The following is a 15,895-nucleotide window of genomic DNA, read 5'->3' on the forward strand; positions in this document are numbered from 1 at the left end:
AGTTCAAGATCTGTTTTTCCTCCCGAATCCTTTATAGAATATTGCTTCCAGGTAATTGTATTTTATACATTCATTCAGTAAGTGCATTTATCACAAATTCTTCACTGCCTTCACTGACTTGGGACCCTTCCTGTTATGGTCATGGGTTTTCTTTAAGGGCACTGAATCCGGCATGTCCAAAAGCCACCCTATGGCTCTATTTTATGTGGAATAAACATTAGGAACTCACTGATCACGAGGAAGCGAGTCTGTGCACTAAAATCCCAGAGGGTGTTACCCTTAAATGCAATTATCTCTCGGATTTACTCCAAAGGGACCGCCTGGGTTACGATTGGGTGTTGCTTTTATCTACCATTTTTATTTGCTCCCGTGACGGGAAAGGATGTTGGTCCTGCTACTCATGAATAAGAAGGCGGGTCCAGCAGCTTTTGCCAATCAGGGACGCTGTTACTTCCTTGCTGGAACTGTCAAATGAGGAACAAGAATGTTCTGGGGTTTCCGCCCCTGGCTCCATTTTTGAATCCGGTGTAGCTTTTGTGAGGTGTGTGACAGCTGGTGTCAGTCAGTGTCACCTATTCTGACGTCAGGCCCCTCAGAGAGGACCACTGAATGCGTCCTAAGCAGGAAATGGTGAGTGCGCGGTGGCTCCTGGAGTCCTGGGCCGCGCGGCCTTGGTGCAACCTGGCGCCGCCGACTAGACAGTCCCCTGGCACTTTGCTTCAGAGTCTGAGCTGGAGTCTGGCACCCCCGAGCCGGCAGCTGGCAGTCGGGAGGCCCCTCCTATCCTGTCGCTGTGAAAAGGCTTCATTCTGGTCCCCAGCCTGTCATGGAAATCCGCGATGAACCTGCGCCTCCACAGACAAAGCAGCGCTAGCGGGTTGGTGACGCGGAGTCCGGGCTGTGCTGCGAAGGGACGTGGGTGGTGAGCGTTGCTGCCCGTCTGCCCTTGCACACTTGCGTTTGATCTGCTTTATTGTTTCCTGTGATCTCTTTGGTGTTGTATTGGTTTTACTCTAGGCTGCGTCTGCAAACAGAAGGGATCTGTAATGTGAGTTTATTTTTATTTTATTTTATTTTTTTCGGTTTTTCTATCCCGGAGCTCCATACGTAGCTGTCGATGACCTTGAACTTGTGGTCCACTTTCGTTCACTTCCCAAGTTTTGGGGTTGCAAGGCACGAGTCACCACACTTGGTTTGATGTGCTGGGGAGGAAACAGAGGGAGGGAGTTCCTGCATATTAAGCAGACGCGCTGCCGAGTGAGCCACATCCTCAGCCCTGCTGTGCAATTTTAAAAGTAGGTCGTTTTTCTCCCTAAGATTCTGGCAAGAAGATCCCAAGGCCTTCTGAGTTTCCTCAGCAGCAGGTGTGACACTGATTGCTTAGCACAATCCTCTTTTATGGCAAACACTGAATGCATACTAATGCGGTAATAGTACATTTTTTTGAGGCAATGTAGCTTTTGCTGGCCTGGAACTTGCTGTGTTGATGACGCTGGCCTTGGACTGACCAAGATCAGCTTGCCTCTGGCTCCCAGGAGCTAGGACTAAAGATAAATGCCACCATACCCAGCCTTGGGATATACAATGTTCAAGTATGTTATCATGATTCTCTGAATTTTGGGGTATCTATTGTAATGCCTCCTTTCTCATCTCTTATTTTATTAATGGGTGTCTTTTCGCTCTTGTTTAATTTGGCTTATGAAACATGTTTATCTTTTCAAACACCAACTCTTAATTTTTTGGTTCTATTTTTTTAATTTATTTTTTTATATTGAGGTGTTTTGTTTTTGTTTTTGTTTGTTTATTTGTTTTTACATATATGAGCTAGTGTTTTTCCCTCCTGAAAATGAAGTTATAAGTGGCTCTGATCTGCTGTGTTGGTCCTGGGAACTAAATTCAGATCCTCCTTTGAGTCGTCCACTTTGGTAGGGGTTTTTGTGTTTTGTTTTGTTTTTTTCTTCCCACTTTTGTTTCATTAATTTCAGCCATGATCTTCATTACTTCTTCCATTTAGTGATTTGGAGTTTTAGTTCTTGTTTTCTCGATACCTAAGGTCCTTCTTTAGGTTGTTTATCAGAGAGCTGATTTTTTTGAAAAACACGTATTTTGTTTGGTGTGTGTGTGCGTGTGCGTGTGTGTGCGTGCGTGCGTGCGTGCGTGCGTGCGTGCGTGTGTGTGTGTGTGTGTGTGTGTGTGTGTACGTACTTGGGTTTCTGCAGAGGGCAGAAGAAGCTGTTGGATCCCCTAGAGCTGGAAGTATATTCAGTTGTAAGCCACCCATTATGGGAGCTGAGAAGCAAACTTGAGTCCTCTGGGAGAGCCACAAGCATCCTAACTGCTGAGCCATCTCTCCAGCTTCCTGTCTGATTACCCGCCCCCACCCCAAAGTATAAACTTGTATTTTGTAGGAAATGCTTGCAGAATAATAACACCCTAAATCCCAAGATGACACATTCCCCTTGACCTCCAAAGAGGGATGGGTAGATCTCATCCCACTGTGCAGGGGTAAAAATGACTTGATGGTCTTCAAGGTAACAGCAGATTCTTCTCGCAAACCTGGGGTGGTAAGACACAGTTTCATTAGTATCATCCCTCTAGCGTGAAGCCAGGGCTTTGTGCTTTGGGGTTAGAAACTGGGGTACAGGAGAATAAGGGGGGTATGAAACCTGAGATTCTTGCCTGTGGAACTGGGAGGAGATGAGGAGGTCCTGCCTTAAACCTGCAAGGGGACAGGTGGGCTTCTGCTGCCTGGCGGGCTCAGGTCCGAGCAGTACAGAGCCCCTAATTCCACACTTGCAACTTGCAGGCCTGTGGAACTCTATTGCCTGAGGACAAGTCAGAGGTCCAGAGTTTTCTTTGGGACTTTAGGGGGAGTTAAGGTATGAGTGAGAGGTAAATGGCATGGTCATTGCGGTGTGTGTGTGTGTGTGTGTGTGTGTGTGTGTGTGTGTGTGTGTGTGTGTGTTGCAGTCTTAGACAGTTCTTTGAGTCAGAAGTAGTGCAGAAAGATACACTGAACTCCCTGCCACATGAGATGAAAGCTCCAGTTTTCCAGTTATGCAGGTTTCTCTGAGTCAGAAATTGTAGATTGGAGGTCATAGTGGAGCCACTAAGGTAGAAATCACAGAGAATGCATGGTTGATAGCTCATCACTGGCTGAAAGTCAGGGTGTTCTAGATCCCTGGTGGAAAGCTGAGGGATCAAGGGTGAAAGGTGAGAGATCAGAGTCCCTGATCCTTACTGGTACGTGTCCTGTGACATGGTGGGACTTGGAGGGGCCAGGGTATACAGGGTACCATAATGTAGTTGATAACTATTCATTAAGTCTTTTTCTTTATCTTTGAGACCCAGAGACATCCCCTAAACATCAGGAGGTCCTGGAGGCAGTAGGAGGGAGGGTCCCAGGCCTCTGAACTCCAACACCACAAAGAGCTAGGAGGGGAGGGAGGAAATCCCTCTTGTCTGATTTTGTTGTTATTGTCTTTGCTTTTTTGGTTTGGTTTGGTTTGATTTTTTTTTTTTTTCAAGACATAGTTTCCCTGTTTAGACTTGGCTGCCCTGGAACTCACTCTGTAGACCAGGCTAGCCTCAAGCTCAGAGATCCACCTGCCTCTGCCTCCCAAGTGCTGGGATTAAAAGTGTGCACCACCACCACCTAGCCTCTCTTGTATGATTTTTTTTAACCATAGAAAGATGAGTTATAAATTTCCCTGTTAGTACTGTCTTCATTGTATTTTATCTGTTTTCTTCCATTATGCCTTCATTTTTATTTAATTCAAGGAAGCACTTGATCTCCTTTAGTTCTTCAACGACACATTCCTCATTCAGTAGTGTGTTATTTAATCTCTATTAGTTTGTAGATTTTTTGTATTTCTGTTGCTATTGTCTTTCAGTCTTATTGCATTGTGATCAGTTAGAATACAAGACATCCATTTAGGCTTTCTTCATTTGTTGAAACTTGCTTTGTATCCTCATATAGAGACTTTCCATTAGTGACTTAGAAGTGTGTGTATTCTCTTGTGTTTGAGTGGAATATTCTTTGTGTGTTTAATTGGTTCATTTGTTTAGTGGCGTCATTCATTCTCTTTGTTTGTTTATTGGTTGTTTGTGACTCAGTCTCAATTATAGAGCTCCAGCTTGCCTGGAACTTGCTATGTAGACCAAGATGGTCTGAAATTCATGGAGATCTACCTGTCTCTACCTTGTGTGTGCTGGGATTAAAGGCATACCCTATCACATCTGACCTCATTGTGTCATTTAATTACAGATTTTCTTTATTTTATTTTTTTTATCTAGTTCATTAGTTGAACGGTGAGTTGGGTATTGAAGTCATGGAGTATTACTGAATTCAAATAAATCTCTGACTTTATATGTAGTTGTTCTGTGATGGCATTCTTTTGGAGATATGACCAATCATCTTTTCAAGTCAGACAGAAAACCAACAATAGACTAAAGTATGGCTACTACCAAAGTCCAGCTTGGCGAACCAATGAGTTTTATTGGGATGATTACAGAAATATAAGTGAAGAGTTACTTACAGGGTCCGAAATGAATCAAAGACAGCTGCATCACCAAAGCCAACTGTAGGGTGGATGATAGCTCAGGAATGCTGGTTACCTTGCATAGCCTATACGCAGCTCAGCAGGTTGGATGCTGTCCTTTGCAGTTACTTCAACTGGTTTGACCTTCTTTCAAGCAGGTTGGCTAGTCTCTGCTTTTTCCAGGCTGCTCTGCTTGTAAGAAGGAACCAAACTGAAGCCATTTGAATAGAACTTCCATTTTGATGAAAGGTCAAATAAAGTTTAACTTTCCAAGACATTCCTAGGTAACTGGCATTACTGACATCCTGGTTGCCAAGTTGAGGCATGATTGATGGGCAAACTGCCCAGCCATCACAGTAAAACACCCAATGAGAAGAAATGTCCCTCGGAAAGCTCCTGATCCCTGAATCCCAGTTGGTGGAAAATATAACTGTAACTTGGCACAGATATTTGTGGGTTTTGTGCTTAAAAACTGTAATATTCGCCGGGCGTTGGTGGCGCACGCCTTTAATCCCAGCACTCGGGAGGCAGAGGCAGGCGGATCTCTGTGAGTTCGAGGCCAGCCTGGGCTACCAAGTGAGCTCCAGGAAAGGCGCAAAGCTACACAGAGAAACCCTGTCTCGAAAAACAAAACAAAAAAAAAAAAAAAAAAAAAAAAAAAACTGTAATATTCGGCTTCAGGGTCACAGTTCTGCTCCTGAGTTTGTTCTGCATCCAATCTCTTGTTTGAATTATGTTGCATCCAAGCAGACACCATAACATGCTGGTCTGAGCCTCTTCTAGGCAGCTGAGCTGGTCTTCGAGGCTTCTAGGCAGCTCACTTTGTCTGCAAGTGTCTCTTTTTTTGAGACAGTGTTTCACTGTGTAGCTCCGACTGTCCTGGAACTCATTATGTTGACCAGGATAGTCTCCATCTACCTGCCTCTGCCTCTGCCTCCCAAGTGCTGGGATTAAAGGTGTGCACCACTATGTCTGACTATTAATAGCTCTTAATGTTATTGTCTTAATCCCTGCCAGCACTGGGATAGCACACACCTTTAATCCTAGCACTTGGGAGGCAGAGACAAGCAGATCTTTGTTTGGGTTTGAGGCCAGCCTGGTCTACATAATGAGTTCCAGGACAGCCAGGGCTAAACAGAGAAACTATGTCTCAGGGGAAAAGAAAATCTTAATTCCTACCTTAACATCGAGGATAGATACCATCTTAGGGTAAAAGAGTTTAAACTGGTCTTCCATGCAAATGAATAAGAAGGCATAGTTATTGTTTATCTGATAAAATAGACTTCAAACCATAACTAGTCAAAAGAGATAAAGAGTGTAATTTCATATTCATTATAGGAATAATCTACCAAGAGGAGATTACAACACTAAACATATTCAACAAACACAGGTACACCCAATTTTGTAAAAGACATACCACTAGATCTAAAATTACAGGTAATGGATGACGTCAGTAACCTACTATTATCAGATGACTCATTCATCTGGTCAAAAAGCTAACCAAAGAAACATTACATCATAAGTCAATGGACCTAATAGACATGTACTGGAACAATCCAGCCAAACACTAAAGAATACACAATCTTCTCAGGGGCCTGTGGAACTTTCTTCAAACTCCACCACATTAGGACACGAAGAGAGTGTCTACAAATATAGAGAAATTGCGTTCTATTTGACCAAATGGACTAAAGGTATTATCAGCAAAAGAACTACAAAAAGTACACAGACTCATGGAAACTGAACAACATATTACTAAATTATAACTAGATCAAGGAACAAATCAAGAAGGAAATTTTTAGGTTCCTAAAATTAAACGAAAAAACACAGTGTAACCAAGTCTATGGGACAGAATGAAGGCAGTTTTAAGGGAAGTTTATAGTATTGGTTACGTACATTTAAAAAATTCAATACATCACAAATTATAAATTAATAATGTACTCAAAGTCTGTGGAAAAATTAAAAAAAAAAGGAAGGACATCTTGACATTTTTTTTTCTCGGAGCCAGTCTTTCTTTTTCTCTTTCCTTTTTGATAATTTATTTTGAGACAAAACTTTGTAGCCCATGCTGGCCTCAAGCTAATGATCCCCCTGTTTCAGTCTCAAGACTATCAAGATTGCAGGTATGCATTACCATACTTGGCTTAACTACCTCTAATTGTAGGGTTATTGGTAGCAAAGCTTAAAATTTAACAAGACAAGCAGACTGAGAGCTTTTTCTATGCTCATCAATATCAATTTTCTTTTCTTTTTCTTTCTTCTTTTACTCTTCCTTTCTTTCTTTCTTTCATTTATTTTGTTTTTTTTGAGACAGGATTTCTCTGTGAAGCAGTTCTGGCTGACTTGGAATTCACCCTGTAGACCAGGCTGGCCTCAAACTCACTGAGATCCTGCTTCTGCCTCCCAAGTGCTGGAACTAAAGGCATGTGCCACCACTGCTTGGCAATGCTTATATATAAAACAAGGCCTTACTCCCTATTGAGAAGTATAATCTCATTGGACCATAGCCAACATATACAATGGGAGGAGAGAAAGGAACCTTAGAGAGGGTCAGAAAGTGCATGAGTTGCAAGTGTGGGGTCTTCAGATATATTGGCAGGTTCCATCTCACAATATCAGAACACAGCCCACCAAAAATGACGTGCTTTGCTGCTGATGATTTTAGTAATTTTAGTCCAAGGTTATCCCAGTCCCCCTCTTCAATAATCTTCCTAAAATAATGCAGACTGTGGCTTGGAACAGGGTCAGGTCACCAATTAATGCTTGGGGCTTTGAAAGGAAGGATTTGGTTGCTAAGGGATAGAGCATACACAGAGGGTTTCTGGGTTACACTTGGAAAGCCTTGCTCACTGCATGTATCCTTTCCCATCATGCATCTGATATTAATCATATGCCTTATTCAGATGCAAAATGGCAAAAAGACTTTCCTTAGATATTAATTTTGAGAACACAGTTTGCCTTTACGGTACATGTGCTCCAAAGTAGTTCATTACTTTCAGGCCATTTTCCATTGTTACCAGATGTGTTCTAAAATGTAATTGAATATATATAAGGGATTAATAAGGTGTTACTAGAGGGACTAACATATTGCCATTTTTAAAGCATGAAACCTGATATCAGATGTGGTCCAAGGTTACCTACAGAAGATTTTTCAAAGACGAATATTCACAGGGTGCTAGGTGCATTATTCAGAGAGGACTGGGTGCAAAACCCAAGTCAAGTCTCAGATTGCTTAACTTGTTCTGTGCTTGCCTGTCTCACTATTTTCCCAGTACCAAGAATTAATTTCATACCAATTACAGCTGCTTTCTCATCACTTCGTGTCTAAAACTTTAAGCTTGCTTACACTCTTTTCATTTACTAAAATACTTCATTGTTTTTTTTTTTAATGCAAGTTCCTTTAAAATTTCTGGGCCCAGGGCAGAATGAAGCTAGGTTCTTGACCAAAATAGCAAAGTAATGGTTCCCACCTCAGTTACGGACCGAGTTCTTGTTCCCCTCTGAACCTTCCTGAGCTGTGCCTCTTCTGTAAGCATTTCTTTCATCATTTTTTGTCTTTACAATATCTACAAAATGATCTATTCAGATTTGCTTTTTCTAGTATGCTGATCTCTCTCTCTTTCTCTCTGCCTTAAGAAAAACAATTCTTCTGCCTCTCACAAAAGAAGAAAAAAACCAGGTCAAAAAGTTTATTTCTTCTCATGGTTGAAGGGTTCAATAAATCATGACAGAAACCTTAAAGCAAGAGTGTAAAACAGATGGCCAAATCACAACCACAATCAAGAATAGAGTGATGAGCGACTGTATGTTCCTCTGCTCCCTTCTTCCTCTAATATAATTCTGTATACAAGTCAGAGAATACTTCCATACACTGTGAGTGGGTTTTCTCACATTAATTCATGTAATCACTATAGTTTCTCAAGTTAATCTTTATCTGCATAGCCACTTAGGAATGTCTTCAGAAGCATATGCCCTAGATGATTCTGTATCCTATCAGCCTATCAGTTAAAACCAACCATCTTAATATGTGCACTGTTTTAGGAGCCCGTGACCTTTGAGGATGTGGCTGTGAACTTTACCTCAGGAGAGTGGACTTTATTGGATTCTAGTCAAAGAAAGCTCTACAGAGATGTGATGAAGGAAAACTTTCTGAACCTGATCTCCATAGGTAAAAGAACATACTATGCTTCCTTTGCTTATTCATTCAGACAACTTTTTCCTGCTTATGTGTGGGAACATGTGAATTTAATGAGTGTGGTCACATCATAAGATTTGGAATGTAATAAATTTTTATAATGTTGACTGTGTCACAATAATTTCTTTGGGTTTACTTCTAGAGAAAACACAAGAAGATGTTGAAGAGGACTACCAGAATCTCAGGAGAAATCTGGGGTAATTTATACTCAAAGGAGAGGAATTTACATCAAACATTTGGGAATGATAGGACAACTGAGAACCTAGTAAATTATCCAATCATATCTATAAATTAATTCTAACGTAGATGTTTATAAAACTGCATTGGATGTGAGCATTCAGAATTTGATTATCCCGTCTCTGTAATTTCTGAATGTCACCAAATGTGATAAAATGTTTAGTGAGATTTTTCAGTGGTTCATTACATAAAATCTTGCCTCATACTCAAAAGTATTTGATGTGTTTTTTATGATGTTTTCTCAGGGCATTATATAAAAGGGCTGTTTTGTTGTTGTTATCTTGGTTTTTAGAAGTAATCATTTTTTATGTATGCTTTGTTTACATATATGTCTGTGTATCACATTCATGTAGTGCTTCTGGAGGCCAGAAGAGGGCATAAGATTCCCCATCTACTGGTTACAGACAGTTGTGAGCCACCATGTGGGAGCTGGGAATCAAGCATGATTCCTCTGGAAGAGCTATCAGTCCTCTTAACTTCTGAGTCACCTCACTTGCTCAGAAGAGCTGTTTCTAATTTGCTTTTATCACTGAGATAAACAGGACAAAAGACAACTTGTTCAGGTTCTTGTCCTGACTTCAGGATTACAGTTACTCATCATGGGAAGTGAAGGCAAGAGCTTGTGCTGGTCAGGAACCTGAAGAAAGGGACTGAAACAGGATTATAGAAGAACACTGTTTACTGGGTTGCTCCTCAAGACTTACTCAGCTTCATTTCTTATAGAACTCAGGCCCATATGCTCATGGGTGGTACCCACAGCAGGCTAGGCCCTCACATCAATTATTAATCAAGAAAATACCCCCCTTCCCTGGACTTGCCTACAGGCAAATCTAATGGAACCATTTTCTCAACTGGAACCTAACCAGCACAATTGACTCCTTGTCATCTTGACATACAGATTCACCACTATTATACCATAAGTTTTCCTTTCTTCTTTGTCTTATGATCTCATGATAATATCACAATATATATCAGAGCATAACTTTAGGAATCCCACAGTCTTAAAAAAAATTATACACCAATATTCAGTGTCTCTTAAATCCAAAATGTTTCCTCTGTGGGCTCCTGTAAAATAAAATATAAGATATGCACTTTTTATTTCAAAAGGGAAGAAGCAGAGCACAGTTACAATTAGATCAAATCAAACCCATAATTCGATGTTAACCAAATTCTGTAGCTCATTGTACCTTATCTGGGCTTCACTCATGGTAGCCTCATCTCCAAAGGATTTAGGGTACACTTTTCTGTCTCTGCCATACACAGCACACGTCACTTGACTCACAGGCTCAGGCTGGCTCTAGTCCACAACTGCTGCTGTCCTTGGTAGTCATCCATGGTATTGACATCTCTCATATGCTAGGGTCCGTACCGGTTACAGCTTCACCATTCACTGTGAACTCTCTTCAGGAACTCCAACCTTGACCTTTGGTGCAAAATCTCATCTGTTCTCAAACCCTTCATTCTTCATGTTGCCACTGCACCTGGGGTTCACCTTCAGCAGGGAAACATCCTGGCCTTTTACTGTCCCTATCTCAGCTTCTCTCCATGGCCCCTTCATTCCTATAGTTCTCATGCTGCCAGAATCCATACCACCTGACAGAATTTGACCCATCGCCATGTTTTCCTCCCAGTTTGAAGTGCAGCCTTGGCCCCTGGTGGTATTTGTGCTGACTGGAATCTCTAAAGATTTCACCTCAATGCTGGTTGTTTATCAAAGCTCATTCTTCAGCCCTAGCTGACCAGAAAGCATAGATTTGTAATACAAACTATCTCTTGAACCACTCTGATAGTGTTTTGGGGGTATTCTTAAACACCCCTTTGAGGGTTTGCTTGGATGTTATACATGGGAGCACAGCTACTCATATACCGTTAACTTAAGACTGGTGTTCTACGCTGGGAAGGTTATCCTCTTTGTCAAAGCACAAGGCTTCAGGGGGGATACACTTGGAGCTGTGAGAGTCGAAGGGACACTCCCTCACCAGCCACATCAGCCAAATCAACCCTGGTGATCAAGGGGGTGACATAAGTTGCAGCCTGGTCTCTCTCAGACATCCTTTTGAAACTTGAAAAGGCAGGCTATCATTGTCTACATTGCTCTTAACATTCGTACATTCCAATCTGCCAAAACAGATCATTAAACTTTAAGCATTCTCTGTTTTTTCCAGTTGAAAGTTCTAAGCACTATCACAGTCCTTCCAAAAACAACACGGTCAGGTCTGTAACAGTAATACCCCATGGACCTGGTATCAATTTCTCTTTCAGTTTGCTATCTAGTCCTGTGATAAATGCCACAACCAAATGCAACTTGGGAAGAGAGGGGCTTATTTTGGCTTACACTTCATGTCAATGTCTATCATCAAGGGAAGCCAGGCCAGGAGCTTAAGCTGCTCAGGTACCTGGAAGCAGAAACCATGAAGTACCACTGCTTACTGGTTTGCTCTGCTACCTTTTTTATATAATGCAGGCCCACTTACCCAGGGGAGGCACCAATCACAGTAAGGTGGGCCCTCCCGCATAACTCATTATTCAAGAAAGCTGCCCTATAGAGTTACCCACAGGCAAATCTGATGGAGCCATTTTTCCATTGCAGTTCCAGCTTCTCAGATGATCCTATCTTGTGTCATGTTGATAAAAATCTAACCAGCACATGTTATGTATTTCAAATGCCTAAGTGGAGTCATATTTCCTAATGTCATGTGATTGTTATTCTTTTATGCTAATACCAGGACCGTGGCTGAAAATTTTCTCCTTTTATGTTCATAAATCATTTCAATTTATGTATGTGTGTGGTTTCATGTGAGTGCATGCCACACATGTCTGAGAAGGATTTATAGACCCAGAAGAGGGCTATATGTCCCTTGAAGCTGGAGTCATATGCCACTGTGAACTCACCCATAGGGATGCTGAACTTTGGTCTTCTGGAAGAGGAAGAGGTACTCTTAACTACTGAGCTATCTCTCAGATTCTTCATAATTCTTATGAAAGCAAACAGTCTATTTATTTACTTATGACAGGATCCTTATATGTGGCCCAGATTGACCTTAAATTTGGAGTCTTTCTGCTCTTGCCTCTGGAGTATTCTAACTATAGTGGACCACTGGAGTCAGTCACCAACACTTTATTTGCCTAATCAAAAATATATCATGCACCAAAGGATTCATTTATTTTAAATACCTTCTCACACACTAAAGAGTTCACACTGGCGAGAAATCTTACTAATGAAAATGTGAAAAAGGCTTCACTATTTGCAATTCTAATAATGCTTTTCTTATTTTTTTTTCAGAAGTCAGGTGGTTGAGAAAGATGGTGAATATGAACATGATAGTCACTGTGAAAAAACCCAGCAAGAGATTCCAGAACATATTGTTAATGGGGACATTTCTCCTGTTATAACATCATATGAAAACAGTTTGTGTGTAAGAAACATCATTGATAATTTACCCTCAGATGTGCACCTCAGTGATCAAACTAAAGAGAAACCATTTGAGTATAAGGAACCTGTGGAGAAGGCTTTTAAACATGAGAAATCTTGGGAAGATATGGGTCATTCTGAGTCATTTCAAGTACATGAAAGTTCCAGAGAGAAATCCTGTGAAAATCAACAATGTAATACAGCTTGTGGGAATCTCCATTGTGATCAGGATCAGGAGAGAACTTGTACTGGAAATAAGCACAATGAGAATGCCTTTACAAACTACGAACATGGCCAGATAGACGAAAGAATCCATACTGAAGTAAAACCATTTGTGTGTAAGCAATGTGGAGAAGCCTTTGTTAATTCCAGTCACCTTATCAGTCATGAACGAATTCATATTGTAGAGAAGTGTTATATTTGCAAGCAATGTGGAAAAACATTTAGATATTTGTCATGCTTTCAAAAACATGAAAGAATTCACAGTGGAGAGAGGCCTTATGCCTGTGAGCAATGTGGGAAAGGATTTATTCAGTTGAAATACCTTCTCATGCACCAAAGAATGCACACTGGAGAGAATTATTATGAATGTAAACATTGTGAAGAAATCTTCACTATTTCCAGTGCTGATAATGTTCATGAAAAAATTCACTGTGGAGAGAAGCCGTATTCATGTAAGCATTGCGGAAAAGCGTTCACTAGTCCCAATGACTATAATAGCTGTGAAAGGATTCACACTGGTGAGAATCCCTTTGTATGTAAAAAATGTGGGAAAGCATTCAAACGTTTGGGTCATTTTATGAACCATGAAAGAATTCATACTGGAGAGAAGCCTTATGCATGTAAACATTGTGGAAAAGCCTTTACCAGTTCCAGTGACCGTAACAGTCATGAAAGAATACACACTGGAGAGAAACCCTTTGTATGTAAAACATGTGGGAAAGCATTCAGTCGTTCTGATTATCTTATCAATCATAGAAGGATACACACTGGAGAGAAGCCTTATGCATGTAAGTATTGTGGAAAAGCCTTTGCTACTTCTAGCGACAGAAACAGCCATGAAAGAATTCATACTGGTGAGAGATCCTTTCTATGTAAAAAATGTGGGAAAGTATTCATTCTTTCTGGTGATCTAATCAAGCATGAAAGAATTCACACTGGAGAGAAGCCTTATGCATGCAAACATTGTGGAAAAGCCTTCACCACTTCAAGTGCCCGTAACAGTCACGAGAGAATTCACACTGGAGAGAAGCCTTATACATGTAAGCATTGCACAAAAACTTTCACCACTTCCAGTACCCGTAACAGTCATGAGAAAACTCACACTGCAGAGAAGCATTTTGCATGTAACCTTTGTGAGAAAACCTTTAATAGTCAGAGTTCCTATTATACTCATAAAAAAATTCATTCTATGAAAGAGAAACTGTATGTATGTAAACACTGTGGGAAAGAATTCACTTATTGTGGTAATTTCCTCAAGCATGAAAGAATTCACACTATAGAAAACTTGTCCATGTGAGCAATCTGTGAAAGCATCTGTGTCCCACATACCATCACACACCCATATAAGGTCCCATAGTGAAGAACTTGCTCAACTATAAACAGTGTGGCCCTCTGTGATCAACTTGCTTTTATTGTGAGGTATGAAAAAAGAGTTTGGGTGACCATGAAATGGCTCAGTTAGTAAAGGTTCTTTTGGGTAGCCTGATGATCTCAGTTTTAACTATGAAAGTCACATGGTGGAAATAGAGACCCAATTTCCAGAAGTTGTCTTCTGAGTTCCACATGCACACCATTGAATGTATATGTGCGCGCATACAAATGAAGTGAATAAATATAGTGCTAAAGCAAGAAAAAAATGAAAATTTTGAAGTGGAAAAGAACACTTAGATAGCCCCAATATACAAGTATATTCAGTATGAAATCCTCTTCTGCTACATGTTTTAATGCCTGTCTGTTTATTACAGCTAGGGTAGGAGGCTAGCAAAATCGAATATCCAATACAGAACATTTAAATACCACTTGAGACTTTTAAGGTGAACTTGTTCCAACCAAATGAAAATTTTAATGAAAAAAAAAAAAGCTGTGTGATTTTCAGTTGAAGTAAAGCTTGTAAAACATTTTCACATAGTTAAATCTTATAAAGAGAATTTAAGTTTGTGTAGAATATTTTAGAAATAATCTGAAAGAAGTACAATAAAAATTTTAGCATTTTGATCTTTGGTCCATTCTTGTACAAGACTTTTATTATTGCCTTTTTGTTTTTAATATTGGAGGTAAGATTTGCTTAATAATATTGGCATAATTTATTATGCCAGCATGTTTATTGGGTGGCTTTCAACTAACTTTAGCTTCAGTTCCAGAAGTTCTGAACACCTTCTGGTCCTCTCCAGGTACCTGTACAATCATGTGCATAAACAAATAAAAAATCTGAAAAGAAAGAGAAAAGAAATTGTTGCTTCAGAGAGATGGCTCAGTAGCTAAGAGCACTGACTTCTCTTTCAGGTTTACAGTGTCTGTGATTAAAGTATAAAAGTTATTGTTCTATTGTAATATTTTCTGTGTCTCTTACATAGCAAATTAAAAAAAACCCTATTAGTTCATTGGTAATTATGTTTACATAAAAAATCATTTTCCTAAATGACTTTTTTTTTCGAGACATAGTTTCTCTATTTAGTCCTAGTTGTCTTGTAACTTGCTCTATAGCCCAGGTTGGCCTTGAATACAGAGAGGACCACCTGGCTCTGCCTCCCAAGTGCTGGGATTAAAGGTGTGCGCCATCACTGCCCAGCCCTGAGTGACATTTATATACATTATTTTTAAATTTATTATATCATTTGTGAGTGTGTCAGTGTTTGTATATGAATATGCATCTAAGTGTCTGGGATCTGGAGAGGGTGTAGGACCTCCTGGAACTAAAGTTAGATTCAGTTTTGGTGCCCTAAGGTGAGTGCTAGGAACCAAACTGTAGTCCTCTGTGAAAACAGCAAGTACCCTTAATCTTTGTCCTATGTTCCCAGCCTCTATATTTGCATAGATTCTGTGTGTTTTATTAAAGTTTCTTGTGTACTTCAATGATTATATTTTTAAAAGCAGTTTTAACTGATCATTTCTCTTTTTTTGATAGTTTCATGTATTTCTATAATAAATTTTAGTCTTTTAAATTCCCCGTTCCCATCTTTGTCCTCTTCCCTCTGTTCTTTCAGTAATTCTTAACAGACACGCTCCTTAGTTTGTGAATATGAACATGAGAATTTGCACACATTTTAACATGAGCATTTGTCAAGACAATAATATTATGTAACTGCTTAGCATTGGTGACCTGCCCAGCCCACAAGCTCTTGATGAATCAAGACTGGAGAATCAAGACTTGAAGAATCAAGAATGGAGAAATAACTATGCACCTAAGAGTACTTAACTAATCTCTCAAAGGCTTCTAATTCACTTCCCAGCACCCACATTTGGTACCTTACAATGGCCTGTATATTCCAGAATTAAAGACTCTCTTCTGGG

General features: G+C 40.2%; 1 protein-coding gene across 3 annotated transcripts; it reads left to right on the forward strand.

The window, feature by feature from the left end:
- Positions 1–481: 481 nt before the first annotated feature.
- On the forward strand, positions 482–15,557 carry LOC102920666 (uncharacterized). 3 transcript variants are annotated; one of them, XM_006991298.4, is made up of 4 exons: positions 482–630; positions 8,580–8,706; positions 8,876–8,930; positions 12,254–15,557. In XM_006991298.4, the coding sequence occupies exons 1-4, from the start codon at positions 610–612 to the stop codon at positions 13,899–13,901; spliced, it is 1,851 nt and encodes a 616-aa protein (XP_006991360.1). In that variant the 5' UTR covers positions 482–609; the 3' UTR covers positions 13,902–15,557. The 3 variants fall into 3 exon arrangements, with proteins under 3 accessions (XP_006991360.1, XP_015865040.1, XP_015865039.1); XM_016009554.3 differs by lacking the exon at positions 482–630 and adding an exon at positions 633–922; XM_016009553.3 differs by lacking the exon at positions 482–630 and adding an exon at positions 633–877.
- Positions 15,558–15,895: the final 338 nt, after the last annotated feature.

This window comes from Peromyscus maniculatus, chromosome 22 (assembly GCF_049852395.1).
Source record: "Peromyscus maniculatus bairdii isolate BWxNUB_F1_BW_parent chromosome 22, HU_Pman_BW_mat_3.1, whole genome shotgun sequence".
Taxonomy (NCBI): domain Eukaryota; kingdom Metazoa; phylum Chordata; class Mammalia; order Rodentia; family Cricetidae; genus Peromyscus; species Peromyscus maniculatus.